Consider the following 18,991-nt stretch of genomic DNA (forward strand, 5'->3'; position numbering starts at 1 on the left):
CACGTGAGAATGTGGAATAACGTAAAACATAGCGGGCGGAATTGTGAATGGCGACGATTCAAATACGTAAACTCCCGATAAGTATACCTTAATAATAGGTACACCTTAAATCCTAATGACACTCCAATTGGATGTTTTCTTACCGTAAAACGTCCTGTCGTGCTTGTGCGACCGTATATATAAGCTGAGTGAAAAATCCAACGCACATTTTGAACTTACAAACGAATTACCAATAAATATTGTTGATCGACCGTGATGATGTTACGTAAAAGGGATCGTTACAGCGACACCAAGATGGTTAATAGCAGCTAACGAATGCCTTGAAATTTTTGGTTGAATCATCGTCGATTAAACACCACGGACAATGCTATGCCAATGATTAATTGAGGCGCATCGTGGCACAGAATGGTGGTATAACGCATACGTATAGGAACAATAATTCCAGTATACGTAACAACGAATGTACAAGGTAAATTATGTACGACAGATTAGAGCGCGTTTGTATTATATTGCAACGATAATATTAGTGGCTTTGGTTATAACGATAACGATCGTTATTTTCGCTGTTGAAAAATTGCTTGACATAAATTCTCTAGTCATATTTCTTTCGGCGTAAAATCTTTATCTTGTATTATACCGTGAAAAAGGGAAATCGGCGTTCCACAAATCACGTCATAGCTCACATCAGTTACCGGGAATTTCCATCGGGGTCATAAAACTTGCAAAGTTGAGCAGTAGGCTGAAAAATATATTCATAAGCGTTGAGTACCTACGTGAATCGTAAATCCTCGCTTTAAATCCGATATGAAGAATCCTTCCATATTCAGATTCGTACATTATAGCAAACCGTTTGAATTTCATTACTTTTCTCGTATTAGATTTGATAAAAATACTTATGTCCAATAACTGCTGTGACAATTATTATTTCTTCATTTCCGTATAGTAGAGTAATCGGAACTCTTTCAATTCACGAGACCAAAAATATATCCTCCCAAATTGCAACTAGGCTTTTATAAATAAAAGTATTCAATTTCGTACGTTCGAAGTATTCGACCGTAAAATAAGAATTTCAGAGTCAGATTCAATTGTTATTCTTTATAAGTCAAGTTCTGTACGTGTAAGAGTGACATTTATTCATGAAAATTCATTTCAGAAATGCGTCATACGATCTTTGACTGAATAAAATTGAAAAAACCCACTTTGCGAACCGTTTCGAGAGAATGAAACTATAATCAGAAACATGGCAATAACTATCTCTAAAACTCGATACGCCTCATACACTGAGAGAAATTTTTAGTTCCGATTACAGCTCAGTCCTTAACTATTTACATTTTTTTACCAAAATCGAAAAATATTGTTCTAGTTCCAAAATGAACATTAATTTCGTAGCTGTTACCAGAAAGTCTAGTATCCGTTGCTATTCTTTCTCGTCACGATCGCTGTTACCGTATTTTCTTGTGTCTGTTGCGAAAATTTAATGCTCGTGCAACAATAAATTGACGTTGTCGCCTTATTTAACTAAAAAAGTATAGTAAACCTCACAAACTGATTTCGCGTTGCAATTACCAAAAAACGGATCGACAATAGCGCAAAATGGTTAAGCGCACCTCGTTTTTCGTAATCCCAACAACATTGAAACAGTTTTTTCAACGATACCTGTTTTACTGAATTTTTCTCCGTGTATTCCTCCCGCGACACGAAATTGCCTGACCCAAAATTTGAAAACGCCGTATCGATCATGCAAGGCCGTAAGACAGCCTTTTCACCGACCGAGCTTTTTCACCCCCGTTTCAAATATCCCCGAATACCTACGCCATTGGCTTTGGCTGGGGGTTGCCGAGGGTTGTTCGCTACCAGACTTGCTGCCGGCTGTCCGCGCCGCTTTGCGGCACGTCTTCGTACTAGAGCGGCGCAGTCAGAACCCGGCCTAAAGCGATGGTAGACCATCCGAATCCTCCCTCCTTCGACACCAAGGCACTAGGTCACCCACAAAAGCATCTTAGCTAAGTTGTAAGTAGATACAGCCTGTCCTGCATGTCGCCTTCTCCTAGACACGCGTCGGAGACTCAGCCTGTAACTTATTTGCGACACCTGAAATTCGCCCGCGAGCAAAGTCAGCCGCCCTTGCAAGCTCTTCAATTTTTTAACTCGCATGAATATTTCACCGACCTTTCCGTCCAGCTTCCTCCCTGGTTCCCCGTGTTTCCTTTTCGAGAAATCAGCAGCTCGCAGCTTGCAGCGTGAAGCAAAGCTGTTGGGTTACAGCCGCCTACGCTTGTGTAAATTTAAACATATATCACACACCCTAGACTCGCTGCCTAAACACCCAAGTCACAAACAGCTAACGATGTAATTTATCTACGAGAGGCAATTTTGGTCAGTTTTGACTTGCTGACAGCTTTATCGACAGCTTGTTGCTATGTGACAACCACCGATTGTGCGCAATCGTTGAACATCTTCTCGTCTCACGGCAACCGCCCAATTCTACTACCGACCGACGGAGAATAGAACTGCTTGACTACTCTCAATTTTACTGCTCTTCAAATTTATTCCCTCGTTGTTTTGACGGATGGCTCGTACAGCTGCTGTCACGTTCCGAAAGCTTTACTTCTAATTTTCTAAATTTATTTTACTTACGCCACAGCGGGCTTTGCGCCGAAGCATTACAAGTTACGAAAATCTACGAATATTGTAAGGGTTCCTAATCTGAGAAGACGTGATATATATAATACATCGATGATATACTAGCTCACGCTATTATCAATTAGCTCGACTCGATACGCGGTAATTAGTTCGAATTGTTGTTGCTGTTGTTGTTGTTGTTATTATGATTATTTTCATGATCTAATTATTATATTCCGTAAATTATAATCAAATTTTTTGACAACCTTCGTTACCTTTTTCTCAGACTAACAATAATTATAAGAGCTATCGGCGTTAAACTTAATTCCGACTTTCTTGAAACAGTCGCCTTCAAATCACTACACCTCTAATAATTTTTTTTTATGCCAATACCGAAGGATCTCATTGTCAGACGTGTCGTGTTTGTTCGTTTCTCATTTTCAGATGCAGTAAGCTTGCTTTCGAAAAGAGAGCAGAAAGTCAAATGTGGAACATTTATAGTAGAAACTTACACCCATTTGCGTCACCTGTATAAAAGTATGATTTTTCAATCATAACATGAATTTTAATTCGATCCAATCGTTAATACACAATTCTATCGCCATATATTCCTAATCGATTCTTTTGCACGAGGTTAAATTCGTTTGGAATAAAGTTTCTTAGGTAGAGTCATTCAATTTTTATTCATTCGTTTCTATTTCAATACCGCAGCGATTTTCTGTAGAATTTTTTTCAGGGCAAGTAAGTCAATCGCTGTAAATTTGATTCCTTCCAGCCATTTATTAATGCGCGAAGAAGTATATTCAACTAGTCATTCATGCTGTTATTTTCAATTGTAATTGTAGGATCAGAAAAACAGATAAGCCAGATTTAAACTTTCTATCGTTTCCAATTATTTACAATCTTTCCTCGCTTACTGGATTAGGTGAAACCTAATCGGGATCGGTTGAAACATTTTCTGAAAAATCACTGTTATCAACTATAATTTCAACAATCAGAATCAAAACAATCGTAACTGACATAGCAGCGAGAAAAATACTTACTTTTGTACACGAAATCACATTAAACGAGCATGTTCCAACACGAAAGCCGCTTCTTTCCCTCCTTACCCCCCCGCCCCGCGCTATCTCTATTACTTTTTGAGCTATTAGCGTTGTTTCAACCGACACCAGTCTCCTCTATCCTCAGTTAATGACAACCTCGCATCTTTTACGAGTCACATGTTTTTTTCATTCAAAAGGATTTTTGCGGCATGTGATTTCTTTATAAATCGATTCATGATAGCAACCATAATAGTATTGAGAGAAATTTTTAGTTCTGATGACCGCTCGGTCCTGAACTATATATATTTTTTACAACAATCTAAAAATATAATTCTAGGTACAAAATGAAAATTAATTTTCTAGTTGTTACCAGAATGTCTAGCATCCGTTGCTATTATTTCTCATTACGATCACTGTTGCTATATTTTCTTGCGAACTGTTGCGAAAATTTTATTCTTGAGCAACAACAAATTTACGTTAAAGTCTTGTTTAACTAAAAAGGCAGAGTAAAACGAACAAACTGATTTTGCGTTGCAATTACCAAAAAAGGATCGACAATAGCGCAAAATGGTTAGGCGTACCTCGTATTTCGTAATTCCAACAATATTCAAACAGTTTTTTTAACGATACCGGTTTTACTCAATTTTTCTACTTACTGTATCAAATGAAATTTTTCTCTGTGAGTATGTACAGGTATATACTTATTCTATAGCTATTCTTAATTTAACAAGACTGAATCTCACAAGACTGGTTCTATTGTTGCCCCCAGATAATAAACATCAGTCTCCGGATGTGTCTGTAAGAATTTATTACACCGTCGTTTACAAAAATTTTAGCACACTCGCGTAACGCTCAAGTGCTTTTTTCTTTGTTCGGGAAGATCGATTTCGCGTAAAATTTCTGACCCCTTCAACACGTTGACTCTTTCACCGATTCCTCGCTCTCACGACAAAAGTTCGTGACTCCTTCTCTCGGCACCCAGCGATACGATCCTGCGGTAAATTGAATTACTTTAAAGGCACGACGCAGGAAAGCCCAAAAGAGAGAGAGAGTATAGCTATAGAGTCACGATTCAAGTCGTTTATAGAAACCAAATAAAACCCATCGCGCACCCACCAAAGCCGCTTACTCTTCTTACAGCTTATACGAAGATTAAATCGATCCTCGTGATTTTACACCGTGCGCCTCCGTGAAATACTCGACCTCACCGCCAGCTGATAGGAAACCGAAGCTTATACTTTTTTGGTCTATTCAGGCATATCTAAAAAGATATTCGTATCTCACTGATCGAGTCTGCGTCAGCTGCAAAATAAATATTTTCAGAAATTGCGGTACAAACCTAAAATTGAACTTCAAATTCATATCGGCTGACGTTGATTCTGAAGCTTTCATCGTAAACGCGTACTGTGTGACACTGGTCTTTATACCCACATTATTGACAACAATAGAAGAAATCGATTTGCAATAGTGACAAATCAATGAAATCAAATTTGATTTTGCACTTACTGCATATGCATATTCCTACGACTTATCTTTGCCGACTTCAAGAAAAGGTAGAGCTTGCACTATGTACCTGGTTCGGATACCCACTTGTACAAAAAATCATTGCTTTTGGTGCCAAGTTGTTTGTAGACGTATAAGATTCTTTTTCACACGTCATTATCATCATCCGATGTTCTTGTCTTGGTTTATCTCTTCAATGGTTACAGTAATGGCGTTCCAATAACATGAGAGATAATTCCTTAGTAAAAACAAAAGCTATAAATAAGGTGATTATTTAATAAATACACAAGTCATGCAAGTCAAAGGTTCAGCCATACCGATACCGAGAAGAACGCTTTGTTAGGATCCAACACCGTTGGTAGAGCTTGAAAGTTTTAAAAATACATGATATATTTTCAGTAAAACTAATAACGAAACCCCTGATGTTCGGAAAGGTCAAAGTCAGTATACCACTGATCCCCAGATCCTTCTATCAACACGAGTCCCCACAGGCAGCCTGCGGTTCAAGAAGTTTAGTCTAGTGATACAAAAAGAAGACTGTAGTAACGAAAGAGGGAAACGGAATGTTACTCATACAGGACTCGTCTGCCCTAACCACAGAGTCGTGAACTGACTCGAAAAGAAACAATCACAATTACTTGGAGCCTTAATATCTTCATTACAGTTTCCTTCGTTACTCGAAAACGAAAATTTAAACTAGGTTGTTCTCGCAATGGTTCATGCACAAAATTAAGACTGCTGGATGCCAAAAAATGCTGTGTTAAACCGGGAAGAGACGCCTACTGCTATTACCAAAATATCTAACGTCGCGTTGCGTGGATGAAATTACTCGTATTATATGATTTGTGTAATATCTTCCCAGTTATTCTCAAAAATCATGATCATCAACGGAAAGAAGAACAATCAACTGCTCGTTTTCATTCAGCAATCAGCTTTCTAGAAAAAGAACTTCCACAATTCAATCTTCCTACCAAATTTTCTGCAATGCGATATCAGTCTAGGCGACTTTAGCTTCTGAATTTTATACACTGAGGAAAATTTCATTTGTTACAGTAACTAGAAAAATTCAGTAAAATAGGTATCGTTAAAAAAAACTGTTTGAATATTGTTGGAATTACGAAAAACGAGGTACGCGTAACCATTTTGCGCTATTGTCGATCCTTTTTTGGTAATTGCAACGCGAAATCAGTTTGTGAGGTTTACTCTACTTTTTTAGTTAAACAAGGCTTTAACGTCAATTTATTGTTGCACAAGCATTAAATTTTCGCAACAATTACTAGAAAATATAGCAACAGTGATCGTAATGAGAAAGAATAGCAACGGATGCTAGACTTTCCGGTAACAGCTAGAGAACTAATTTTTTATTTTGTACCTAGAACTATACTTTTCGATTGTGGTAAAAAATGAAAATAGTCAAGGACTGAGCGGTAACCGGAAATAAAAATTTCTCTCAGTGTACGAATGTCTTCGCTGCCATGTGCGAAGACAAATGCCAAGGCTCACAAGATCGTTGTAGGCCCTGTTTGCCCTCGTTCACCACAAACCCACATGTGACACACCCTGACTCGCGCCCCTTGTTTCGAAGACTAAAAATACAATTCAAACAAATCAACAAACTTGCGCTCGGACCGAACTCGGTCACGAGTCTAACGGCGCCACGATCGTAATTAAAGCACCCAGACCACTTGACCTCCGGTGAACCCTGGTCAGCCACGGTTGGTACTTATCGTTAGGGTCGAGTTTATACTGGCAAAAACCGTTTCTGTGCAGTTGTGAATCCAGTCTCACCACTACTTCACTACTAATTCGATTTTCGAATAACAGGTAGTAATCTACGATCATTTATTTGCTTTACAGTCCTTTCGCTGTATGCATTTAGTTTCACTTGAAGTCCGGTGCAATGCTAGCTAGTCTATAATTCGCAAGATGATTTTTGCAACGATGTTTTCGACTTTAATTAAGTAGATACTCGTAAATCATTACGGTCGAAGTTTAGAAAGAAACTTGGGTGTACTCGAATCCTCACGCTTGAACAGCCGAATGTCCTCGACTTTATCCTATCAGACACGAAGGCCATCAGAGTCTGCGACGCTCGTTTGTCCGAGACCCTTTTTTGCCACTATGATAATGTAAGTCGAAGAAATGGAGAACATTAATCCAAATTACATAGCTTCTGTCGGTGACTCGAAGCCGTTTGCTGAACAAATTAACAAAAAGTTTATATATAGCGCAACGGATCTCTTCTCCCCGGGACCTTTCATTAGGAAAAATTTTGTAATCTCGAAATTCTTCCGAATAATGCCACGGACTGATGAAATATTCAATGTGAATTATACTTAAATATTGATAAGTTATACAAGTATGAAATAATATGTTATTATGTTGCAGAAACATTGTTGCGATATAATTATGCTCATCGTGTACCGAAAAACTTTGGTGAGCGTAATTTGTTTATACGTCCAAAGAAGGGTTCTTTTAACAAAGATGGAAACCTGTTTTATGTTGCGACAGTTATCGCAGTCGTCTTGCTTGACTGATATATGCGGTGGTTATATACCGAGAATTGATCGCTTCTTGAATGAGTTCACGACTTATTTTTACCTTGACCCTCACCGATACAAATGCTTCTGTTTTGCGGTATCATCGATAATAAGATAACCTTTTCTTTTTATTTAACGAATGTCATATACATGATGCAGTCAGTCGGATTTACAATTCATCAGAATATTTATAGTATTGTGATTACCAGTTTCATCACTTTATTGCTAGCCATTAACAAGATAATTTAACTTGAATAACAATTCTTGAGGGGTTTTAATCCACATGCGAGTTCTAATTAAGTGGCGTGTAATTCGGCGATACTGTAAAAGCCTTGCTATCATAACTTAGAATTGGATTCACGATTTCGAATTTCAGAATTTCACGACCAAATTTGAATTCAGTAACCCATTGAACCCTCGGAAGCCAGATTTCACGGTTATTATTTCGCGTGTAATTCACGCTGTATTCACATTAATCGACTTCCAAAATTCATTTTTTACGATTCAATTTTTATTCGCTAATGTTTTCACTCCTCAACTTAATGTGCTGGCATTCTATGCTATTCTTTAAAGGTTCCTAAAAATTTATAGCACGAGTAATTTTTGCGCTCCTGTGAACATTTTGTTTCGAGGATCATGAATGTCTGGCGTGACATATTTTAAATATTATTTGCTTTTTCTCGCAGGTCACCAAAATTTGGGTTATATAATCTAACAATAAAGATATAAGTTTATTACGAACAACTTTCCGATGCATATTTTTCATACAATCCCTATAGGTAATGACATCTTTTGTGTCTCACAAATACATCAGATGTGGTGACTTATGTAGTAATATAACTATTGACCATTCATTTTTCCACGTAATAGTACAAATTACAGCTATGTAAGCACTCGTGAGAAAATGGCCCTTGTTCGTAAGAAAAGAAAACAATTCTCAATAAGAAAAGTTCATCCATAATATCTTCTCTTAGTATATTTTAGCCGACAGGTATTTTATACCTGGCGCATTCTGAAGGATCCCTTCGGATATCTATATTGTTGTCTTTTTTTCTTTTCCCGTACAGAAGGATCAACAACAGCAGAGCAGCAAAGAAAGGTCGGCGGGGAGCGTGTCGTACAATTCATACCTAGACGACGACATTTACTTGGAAGATCAAGGGGAATTCGAAGGATCAGGTCGCGGGGGCGGTGAAGTTCGCGACGATCTCGAAGCCTCCGGAAGTGGGCTTGGTCCTGACGATGAGGATGGTGAAGACGGCAGATGTAAGACATGGGCCTTGAACCCTTTTAGCCCACTCATATGCTTTGAAGATAGCAGAAATAGCGTCGATTTCTCTGTCTCATTTCGACGTTGAAGGTCTTATTTTTATCGAGACTTGGGATAAGATATGCAAATTTTTTCTTCGTTACGATAAAAATTTAGTATCAAATGCAGTCCATTTTTGCTTGGTGTTAAAGGCGAAGGTAAATACGTTTCAAATATAGTCTTTCACCTTTAAAGAGATGCTATACTAGATTTCGACATGGACTTAGTTATCCCTGAAAGAAATGAGGATCCATATTGAAGTGCAATTTTCACTGTGATGATGGTTGATTGACGAAACTATGATGCAGCAAATCTCGCTCGCCCATTTGAGTATTTTTAAGGTCACTATATTTATATGATTCTAAACTAAAAATTTGGGAACGTGAAATAGCGGATCCAGTACAGGAGGCGAAAATGGAAAGAGTCAATTGATTTGGATGAAACTCGATTATACGCGAAAGTTTTTTGGGTGGTTGATTGCGTGTTTGTACTCGAAATTAGAAAATTCAAAATAGCAGATATACAAAATCAGCCATTTCGAATTTACAAACTAAGATTTCGGATTCGTAATGACTGACGTCAGAAACTCCGAGGGCATAATCAACTTTCATTAAAATAAATTGACTTCTTGTATTTTCATCCACCATATTGAATTTCTAGTTCAGAATCACAACATCGCTCAACACGAATTTTGAGTCTCGGTTCTAGATTTCAGATTTTGATTTCTGTCACGTAACTAATAGACGAAAAAAATAGTTTTATTGAATAAGGTTTGCTTTTTATTTCAACGTGCTGCTACCTGCTGTTTATGCTATCAACCAAAAATTTCAAGACTTATTTATCTACGGAAAAAAGACATAAGCAAACTTTATAAGTAATAAATGAAGATTTTGATTATTATTCGATGTACAGAATCAAAATTTATTCATTTAAAGATAAGCTCCAAAAAAAATTTTTTTACTTGACCTCCGTAATCGGCAACCTACGAAACCCCCGATTTCCAAGTTTTGCGTCAATCCGAACCAAGGAGAAATTTATGTATATCCTAAATCAGTAAATGTGCAAGCTTTGTTGCATCATGACTTTGTCAAGATGGATGGCACAGGAATTTCACATATAGGTATATATGATGATCTTCATTTTTTACGCAGAACACTGCCAAACGGACTTACCATCCGCGAGTTACGAGGCACGATGTGTATGGCACGCTTTGGTCGAGCTTGAGATGCCGCAAAGCTCTTTACCGACCGAGCGATTTTCGTGCAGCCACAATAGCCATAGCTGAAGGACTTTCCCAAATTTTATAAGTAATGAAGAGTAAAATTTCATAGCACTATTCTCAAGAAATATTTATGCCAGTAAAGTTAAAGTATTAGAGCTGTGAATGTCATTCATAATTTAGAACATAGTTTACCTGCCGTAACTTTTGCATAAAAATAGTGCTGTGATGCGTATAATTAAACTCGGAATTACTTATTACAAGGTCCGGAAAAGTCTTCCGGGTATGAAATATTGCTCGGAAGTGCGTATGATACAAAAATCCCTCGGCCCGTAAAAATAGGACGGTTTATACATAATTTTAACTGGTCTTTGTCAAATTCCTCATATTTAATGTAATAAAGTCCAGTCGAGACAGACATTCAAATTTCCATTTAAGACTATTTTTATGTCTATCCCGACTGGACTATTTACTTGAATTTGCATTTTCTAAATTTTGTTTACATGAAGAAGAAACTTTTTAATAAAATTCAATTGGCCCAAGTTCAACTTTCTAACGCTGATTTCATTGTTTTCTTATTCGACCAACTTTTTTACTAGACTGTACAAACCAGCATCCTTAACTGCGACGTACTGTAAATTGAAATACAATTTCAACGCTTTTCCGTACTCGGCATTCACGCCTAAATGAGTGGCATTATAAAATAAATACCATCCAGCCGATGATCTTATAAAGTTATTATAAAGTTATAACGTTAATTACCAATCTTGGAATGCTTCCTGTAAACGTTACGGTCTTCCGTTCGACTCATTACATACCGAGAAATAACTCAGCCAGCATGGACCGGCGCACATGTTGACTCAACAGCTGAGAAGTACGTGGACAGGAAAACGTGGCTAATGACGAATGCGAGCGGACTGATACGGAATCAGATCGTGTCGCGAATCTGAAGTATACGAGACACAATTGAAACCGATATTAACGGAAAGGAGGAGCAAAAGTGCAAAGAAAATTCCTGATTTGGTATTCATCTTTTTACTCATTGTCAGGAATTTGTGTGCCGTAATCCAACAAATTTTTCGTAGTTTTTCGAGACTTTTGTTCTACAATTGCCTAAACCCAACAGATCTAGAGACATCGAGTCGTAACAAAATGAGTGTGTGTGTGCACTTTTTTAAACTGTATAGGCACTGACAATGAGTTTGCACTGTTTCAATATTTTTTTCAAATTACAAAATCGCAGCTTTCAACATTCAACCAAAATTTAAATCGCAAAGTTCTACCGAAATTACACTATAATTATTGTCAAGAATGGATAAGTATCACTCATTTTTACTGGTATCAAAGCCTACTTCACGCACTGATGTGAAAAATACTGAGCAGCAAAATTCCACGTGCAAAGAATGTCTTATTAGACACACCAATAACACCACAAAATGTATTCCCACAGTTGTTGATAGTTTAAGTACATAAATGCATTCTCTGGCGTTGTTGTTGCGTAAAACTAAAAATTCTTTGGATGATTGTATTTGGTATTCTACGTAAAATTGCACTACCGTCGATTTTTTTCGCGTCAGTAATATGTAAGCTTTGATTATATGATTATATCAAAGTAAGTGACACTTTACGCGATCGGTAAAAACTAGTCATATTTGTATTATGTACGTATTCTTAGAATTAATAAGGAGTAAAATGACGTATCACTAAATTCTTATTTTTTTACGCAATATTCACGTCTGAATAAGTGTAATAAAAATCACATACACAAGCGGACTAGTTTACTTAACATGAAAATTTCATTAAAATACTGCTGTAATGTGCATTGAAATCGTTGCAAATTTTTGGGTAAAACTTTATGTAGGCTGATTTTTCTTTGTTGCACTGAGAAATTCGATATTTTCTTCTGAAGCCTATGCATATCGATATAAACCTAATAATATCATAAGATATACCATGAGTATTTTGGTACAACATATAAAGTTGCTTATCGTCAAGCCAATTTTTAAAATTGATATCGTGTTGTATCAAAATTTATACATTTCAGCATTCATCCCACCGAGAAAAGAAACAGTGCCAAAGAAGGTTGAAACAAAGGCCCCTTACATCGAAGATACCGTCGTCAAAACAAATCAGGTGAGTTATTCAACTTGACAATTGAGTTCAAAAGCTGCACATTACTTTCTCTGTAAAGGCATGGCAGATATAGATGTATGTGTAGTAGGTTGTTGTTTTTTTTTTTTAATTTTTTTTGTACTTGCTGTATAAAAAGTAAGTTTCAATCTCTCAGACAGACCACATCTGGCTGAAATAGTTATTATAATGTCAAACTATAATATATTGAAATATCTCGGCAATAATATCGTCTTTGATTAATTTTTCCTCCATGACACCTGAATGAATGATTAAATCGTCACATATTGAATAATTAAAGGAAAAAAAACACCTGGATAGTCTGTAATTAGTTATGTAAAATTTCATGGTAGTTAATTTATTGAATATTTATGTTACTGCAATTGGAATGTAATATACGATAATTCTGAACGATTTGGAAACTACATTATTTTGTCTCTACATTTTTTGTTGAATCAGTCTTATACTTTTCGATCAAAGTTAATCCTGTCTTTGCAATGTCGTGAACAACCTACAGAGTTTTTAATAAGTCTGAACATCTGAAATAACTCTCGTCTATTTCCCACAAATTAGAGTTGATGTTGAGAAAATGAAATGAATCTTCAATAAGTTAATCGTCAATAATATAACAATTTGATCATTTATTCAGGCTTCGCGAAGATCTATCATTCAAAGAAGGCATGCTTGTCAAGATATTTTCATGTATTGAAGTTTGATATTAAATTGATTATTCCATCACGGTGGCAGATACAAAATCGCTGTGCGACACCTCTTAGATTTCGTTCGCAGACCTATTCTTCGACGTAGCCTTTCTGGGAGACGAAGCTTTACTGCGTTTCTGGCTGGATCTTGGCAAAAAATTTTAAAAAACAAATTTGAAATAGTCTAGTGTGTTAGATTTATGCTTGCATCTGTGAGTATTGAATGAAAACTTTCGTATGAAACCAAAATATTACATTACAAGTGATCAATAGCCGACTCTTGACGAAGTAAAAATTTTCTCTTGCTGCAGATTCATGACAGCAATTCTTTAAGTATAGATATTTCAAATTTTGGAGCCTTTGAATAACCTGTGTCTACACGTAGATACTTTACATATCTTTAGCCCAAACGTACTATTTATTATACACTTTTTTCGTATGCTACCAATACTAAATATAGGCTTTAAATTTTATTCCCCTTTCAGCCTGTCATTGAGACAGTAAACAAACCAGATACCGGAGTTGATGTGAACGAGCCTGCGGGCGAATACGACCACGACGAAGACACCGGAGACAGTAGCGGCCCTGACATGAATCCTAAGCAGGAAGACCGTGCAAGTTCCTTCTTTGCACAACCTGGCGTCTTGGCTGGTAAGCTTTTGCAATTATTACCATCTTTTACGGTTTCCTCATATCAAGATTCTCACGTATGATGTGTTACAACACAAAAAACTGTTTGACCCACCGCTCGTTACCTGGTGAATGCAAGACTTCGGAGGAGAGTTATCGAGAAAAAAGTTTTCAAAATCACTTTGCTTGTTATATTTTATACATCATATATTTCTGTATTTGAGTGACTGCTTACGGTTATTAGGGAGAGTATTCTTTAAATGCCAGTATTTTGAGGTAAAATATTTCTGTTTTTACTCCGAAGGTGTGATAATTTCACTGCACTATATTTGGTGAAAACACCCAGATCAAGTTTATCCTAATATCAAAAATAGTTAACAACGATCCTTAGAAATTTCCTTGAAAAAGACATAAGGAGAAGGGTTTTGGACTTACAAGATACTAATTGAAAATGTAATTACGAAACAGCAGTGTCTGAATGAAAATGCCTGAGGTACTAAAAATGCAACATTATTTATTGAAATCAAAACTTGGAAAGCAGTCAATGCATAATGTGAAATGGTCTCATAAAAGAATGCAGCAACTTTAAAGGGTAATTAATGATTAGGAGCAGTGCTCCTATCTCACACTATACTTACTTAGCGTGCAAGAATCACAGACTTATTTTGGTAAGATATTACCTAACTTATCTAATCTAGCCTAAATGACACTCAAGACGAGACGTGCAGAGTGCTTAGTTGCTTGAATCACAGGCTATTGTACCTGTCGAACGACGCATTGTACTGTGATATATAAAATGTCTGGTTAGTGATTTGATATTCATATACTTACTGATCGTTAAATGATCAACAATATCCACTTATGACGAAATTGGTGTGAACATAGTGCGAACAAATTGCGTCAAAGACAATACACCTAAGTTAGTTATGATAGAAGTTGAAGTATGGATATAGTAGCATTTATTGTAAAAAGATGCTAGTATTGCATTAAAAAAATTGCAGTATTTAATTCATTAAAGAAACAAAAGAGAACAAAACTAAAAGTAACAAGTATCGAAGACATTGTCTTATTTTCTGATTGAATTTTCTTTGTTACAGCTGTTATCGGAGGCGCAGTTGTAGGACTACTTTGCGCAATCTTAGTGGTAATGTTCATTGTATACAGAATGCGTAAGAAGGACGAAGGATCTTACGCTCTGGATGAACCGCGTCGATCTCCCGCAGCCCAAGCATATCCAAAACCAGGAGCACCACACCATAACCGAGAGTTTTATGCTTAGAGCACTGGTTGTCTAGAAACTGATTCATACACTTTACAGCCTCAAGATAGATACTGACTAATTGGCAATTACACTCGTCAGTACGTAAAACAATCTTGACACTGTATCAACAAAAAATTCATAATTGGAAGTTCCAAACTATTCCAATGCTCGTTGAGACAGCGCGCTTATGTTAGGGATGGAGTTAAACAATTATAAATTGAAATCTTCTTTCATTTATGTAACTACTCCAAAATTTTTGACGCCTATTTGAACAATAATAGATTCCTCTTGGCAATGGCTACATTCCCGTACAAGCAGTGTTCAATAGACTTGACACGATATACGAATTCCTTCTTCAAGAGTATCAAATATTGAATTCACACGTAAAAATGATTTTCATGCCTTTAAAAAAGAGTATGTAGCCATCGAAAAGAGCGTTCAAAGTTACGAATTTGAGTCCAAATTTATTTGTTCAAATATTTATGAAATGATCGGTCAATTTTTACTATGAGTATTGCAATGACTTTAAAGAAATTGGCATACATAATATTTTTTTGTGCAATTTGCTATCGAAACACCATGGCCAAAAGTATGTAATCGCAGTTAATATTTCTATTTTATTTGAATATGAATCCAGATTGGAGAATGAATGGAATTTGTATATTTCAGTTTCAAGTATTTTGCTGTAGATACAATACTTCAATCATCACAGTTATATACTGTCAGCTGCATGAACAAATTCTGCTGTAAATCAAGATGTATAGAATTTGGTTTTGTTACGTTCCCTATATTTTTATGTAATTTTCTCATAATGCATACTCCGTATCGAGCAATTGAACCGCATTCTTCGTATGATTATGGTATCAAATAATTTTTATTAGTTTGCCTTTCAATGCCAAACAATGATGTAGGAACAAATTAATCAGCGTATGGTGACGAACAGATTTTTAAGTATCAATCTTTTTTATAATTTGTACATAAATAATCACATATGTCGTACAAGTATACTGATTGTCGTTTTAACAATTCCAAATCCATCATGCCAGACACAAATTGATCAATTTTAAACTACCCCAGACGCGTTGAAAGTGTATAATTAATGCATACGTTATTCGTTTCCCAAGAAGATCAACCAATCTACACATTATGTGGCGTACATCTTGTACAACTCATACCTTAGCTATTTTTGACCATGAGATTAACCGTAAGATCTATTCTAAATCGTTAGACAACTAATTATTGCATTAGACAATATAATAAATATTGAAGGTGAGCGAATTTAACAGTGATAAATGAAGATGTGTTTTGTCACAGTTCATGCTGTCATGTTACGTAATGCAAGTGCTATCAGTCATAAAATTCAGCTAAATTCGCATTCGGCTGTAGCCCGATTTATAAAAACATTTGCCAACCACCAGTAACAGCAAAACGTGTAGTACACATATAGAAATTAATATATAAAGAGAGATGCATTTAATTATTATTGTCCAACAGTGAAACGCATGCGCGACTAACAATGTCAATGACGCAGTTCAGAGTCACCTACATTTTAATATCTGTATGAGACATACAATCTTAGAAGTGAAAAACGCTGAACTGAACCGTTGATAGTACCTTAGCGTAACAGAACCAAATATACTTCTTAAATTGTGTCTACCGCACAAGCGAAAACGTGAAAGATACTTTAGTAATTACTATGAAAACACTGTAATGACCAATGGAATGTAATCTCATCAAAAGAAACATGTGAATGAATAAATCACATGAAGAGCCACTTAGACTAGCTGAAAAAATGGCAACTGACTAAACTTATCTACTTTCCGACTCCTCTTCTGACATTCGTACCTCTAATAAAGTTAACCAACAACTGAAATAAATAAAGAACGATATGTTCGTTGAAGAATGTTTAGAATATCTCGAAATATTTGTGAATGTCCCGACGGGTCAGTACAATCGATATAAAAATAAGTAATTACGATTGTTTTGTGTTCGAAACTGGATGAGAAATGTTTTCCAATCGATGACTAAAATATTCATGATAATTAATATGTAACAAGCAACCGTAAGACGCTCTAGACAAGCTAACAGCGCACATAATTATAATCAAGGAAAGAACACGTGTTGCCATAAGTTTTAATTATGTTACAACTATTATTACTGTATGTAATTAATTACTAAAAATTTATCAAGTAACTGAACTATTTATTGATTTTAGGACTAACTAACTTGTACACACATTTTTCCTTCTCAGTTCGGCTGCAATGGCTACCAATATCGGTAGGATATCGTTTTATATCTACATATAATTATTGTGTAATATTTAATGTTAACACTTGATCACCGATATTTGCTTGTGTTGAATTTTTCTTCATTCGGTGGTAATATAAAAATTTTTTTTTTTTTTTTTGTTTCGTATTTAAAAAATCTGACATTCGGTTAGAAAATATGGAACTGAAAAAATATCATGCCGATACTGCCATATTACGTAAGGAAAGCAATTTGGTACAAAGCCAGAATTTCATGAGGTTATCGAAATGACATATTTTAATTTGGTTGACTGAAAGCAGAACAAATTCATCTTTATCTTATTTACCTTTATTTTACAAGTGAAAAATTATGCTTACATTCACTTGGCTAGGTACCAAAATATTGATGGTTTAAGAATTCTCAAATTCAACAGTTTTTTATTGTTAAATGTCCAATATAATAATAATAATAAATTAATTAATAATAAATAAATAATAATAACTAATAATAATGCGTAATTATAAATAGCTGAATAATGTTAGAAATGGCAAACATAATGTTACCTATATAACATTTTTTTTTGTTTAATTCCGAATCAACAATATTTGAATCAAGCGAAAATTTACTAATAACCAGCTACATAGTTTCGAAATAAAAATGTCATGCTAGAAATAGCTTTTCGTCGCATTGAACATTGCTATCTCGACAAAAGCTAATTGTAAACCTACTATTTGAAATCGTGCGAGTGTGTTCCTATGAGTAAATTTTTATACTCCAACAGATCTCGTAATAGATTCCTTACTATCGTCCTCTCTTTTCCTTGAAGCATATAACATCTTCTTTGTCTCACCGATTCGACTGAATTTTCGCAGAAACTCAGCTCTCGCATTTACGCTAATTGCGTACTAGAGTTCAATCATAATGAATATTGATTCCCAGGTCCATTAGAAGATACGCGTAGTCAGTAGAAAATACGCTCTTCTCAATCGATTAGAAAAATTCGTGCTTTGAAGTTTGGTACGCTTCTATAGACGAAGAACAAAATTCATTGATGCAAAGAAGGGAATGAATAAATACGCACCAGTCATCTTCGTTTGAAATATTTGCCGTATACGTTGATAACGGTCGGAACTATGAAACCATATTTCGCGACTACGAATTTTATTGTTGCTGAAGTTGTAAAAAAAATATTTTTTCTAGCATCACAGAACCGACTGAACTTGATAATACGAATTCTCCCAAATGACTGAGATGTACGTATTTTTCAGTAACTGCATTTATTTGTCTTCTTAAAGTACTGCAATATCGGTCAGATCAGTGTTGTAAAGCAAAATTTATTGGTACACTTCCTGTGCTCATTGGATAAAAAATCGTTCAAATATTTTTTAGCTGGAAATCTATAAGTGATTGCAAAAGCAAATGAATACTCGAATGGCATTTTTCTATATTCCATATATTCGTACATGACATTACACGGACACATGACACTGACGCGTTTATGTAAAGCTTATCTTGTAGGAAAAAATTTTCGTGTGAAGATGAATTTTCAGAGAAATATCTAATACACAAACACCATTCACCAAATAAGTTCTCATTTCGTATATTTTCATTTCGAATGATATTTCGACGTTTGCAAGATGTTTAAAGTTAATGATCAAGGTAGCATTTTTGCATCAAATTCTACACCGTTACCATGTCTCTACCCAGATTTCTGGGTAATTTAATTTTATTATATCGAAAGACTATGAAAATTTTGCCCGTATTGAGGCATGGATTATTATTACAC

The 18,991-nt window shown here is 35.6% G+C and overlaps 1 protein-coding gene across 3 annotated transcripts in view; it reads left to right on the forward strand.

Moving 5' to 3' along the window:
* Positions 1-17,985, forward strand: part of LOC124301783 (syndecan) — a 99,887-nt gene extending 81,902 nt beyond the window's left edge. Inside the window, exons 2-5 of one of the 3 annotated variants that reach the window (XM_046757201.1) lie at positions 8,776-8,974; positions 12,281-12,369; positions 13,553-13,718; positions 14,795-17,985. In XM_046757201.1, the coding sequence (XP_046613157.1) occupies positions 8,776-8,974; positions 12,281-12,369; positions 13,553-13,718; positions 14,795-14,976 (636 nt within the window). In that variant the 3' untranslated portion in view covers positions 14,977-17,985. Of the gene's footprint in view, positions 1-8,775; positions 8,975-11,129; positions 11,260-12,280; positions 12,370-13,552; positions 13,719-14,794 lie in introns of those variants that run through there. The other 2 variants (XM_046757203.1, XM_046757202.1) reach the window with 2 other exon arrangements.
* Positions 17,986-18,991: the final 1,006 nt, after the last annotated feature.

Source organism: Neodiprion virginianus, chromosome 4 (assembly GCF_021901495.1).
Source record: "Neodiprion virginianus isolate iyNeoVirg1 chromosome 4, iyNeoVirg1.1, whole genome shotgun sequence".
NCBI lineage: Eukaryota > Metazoa > Arthropoda > Insecta > Hymenoptera > Diprionidae > Neodiprion > Neodiprion virginianus.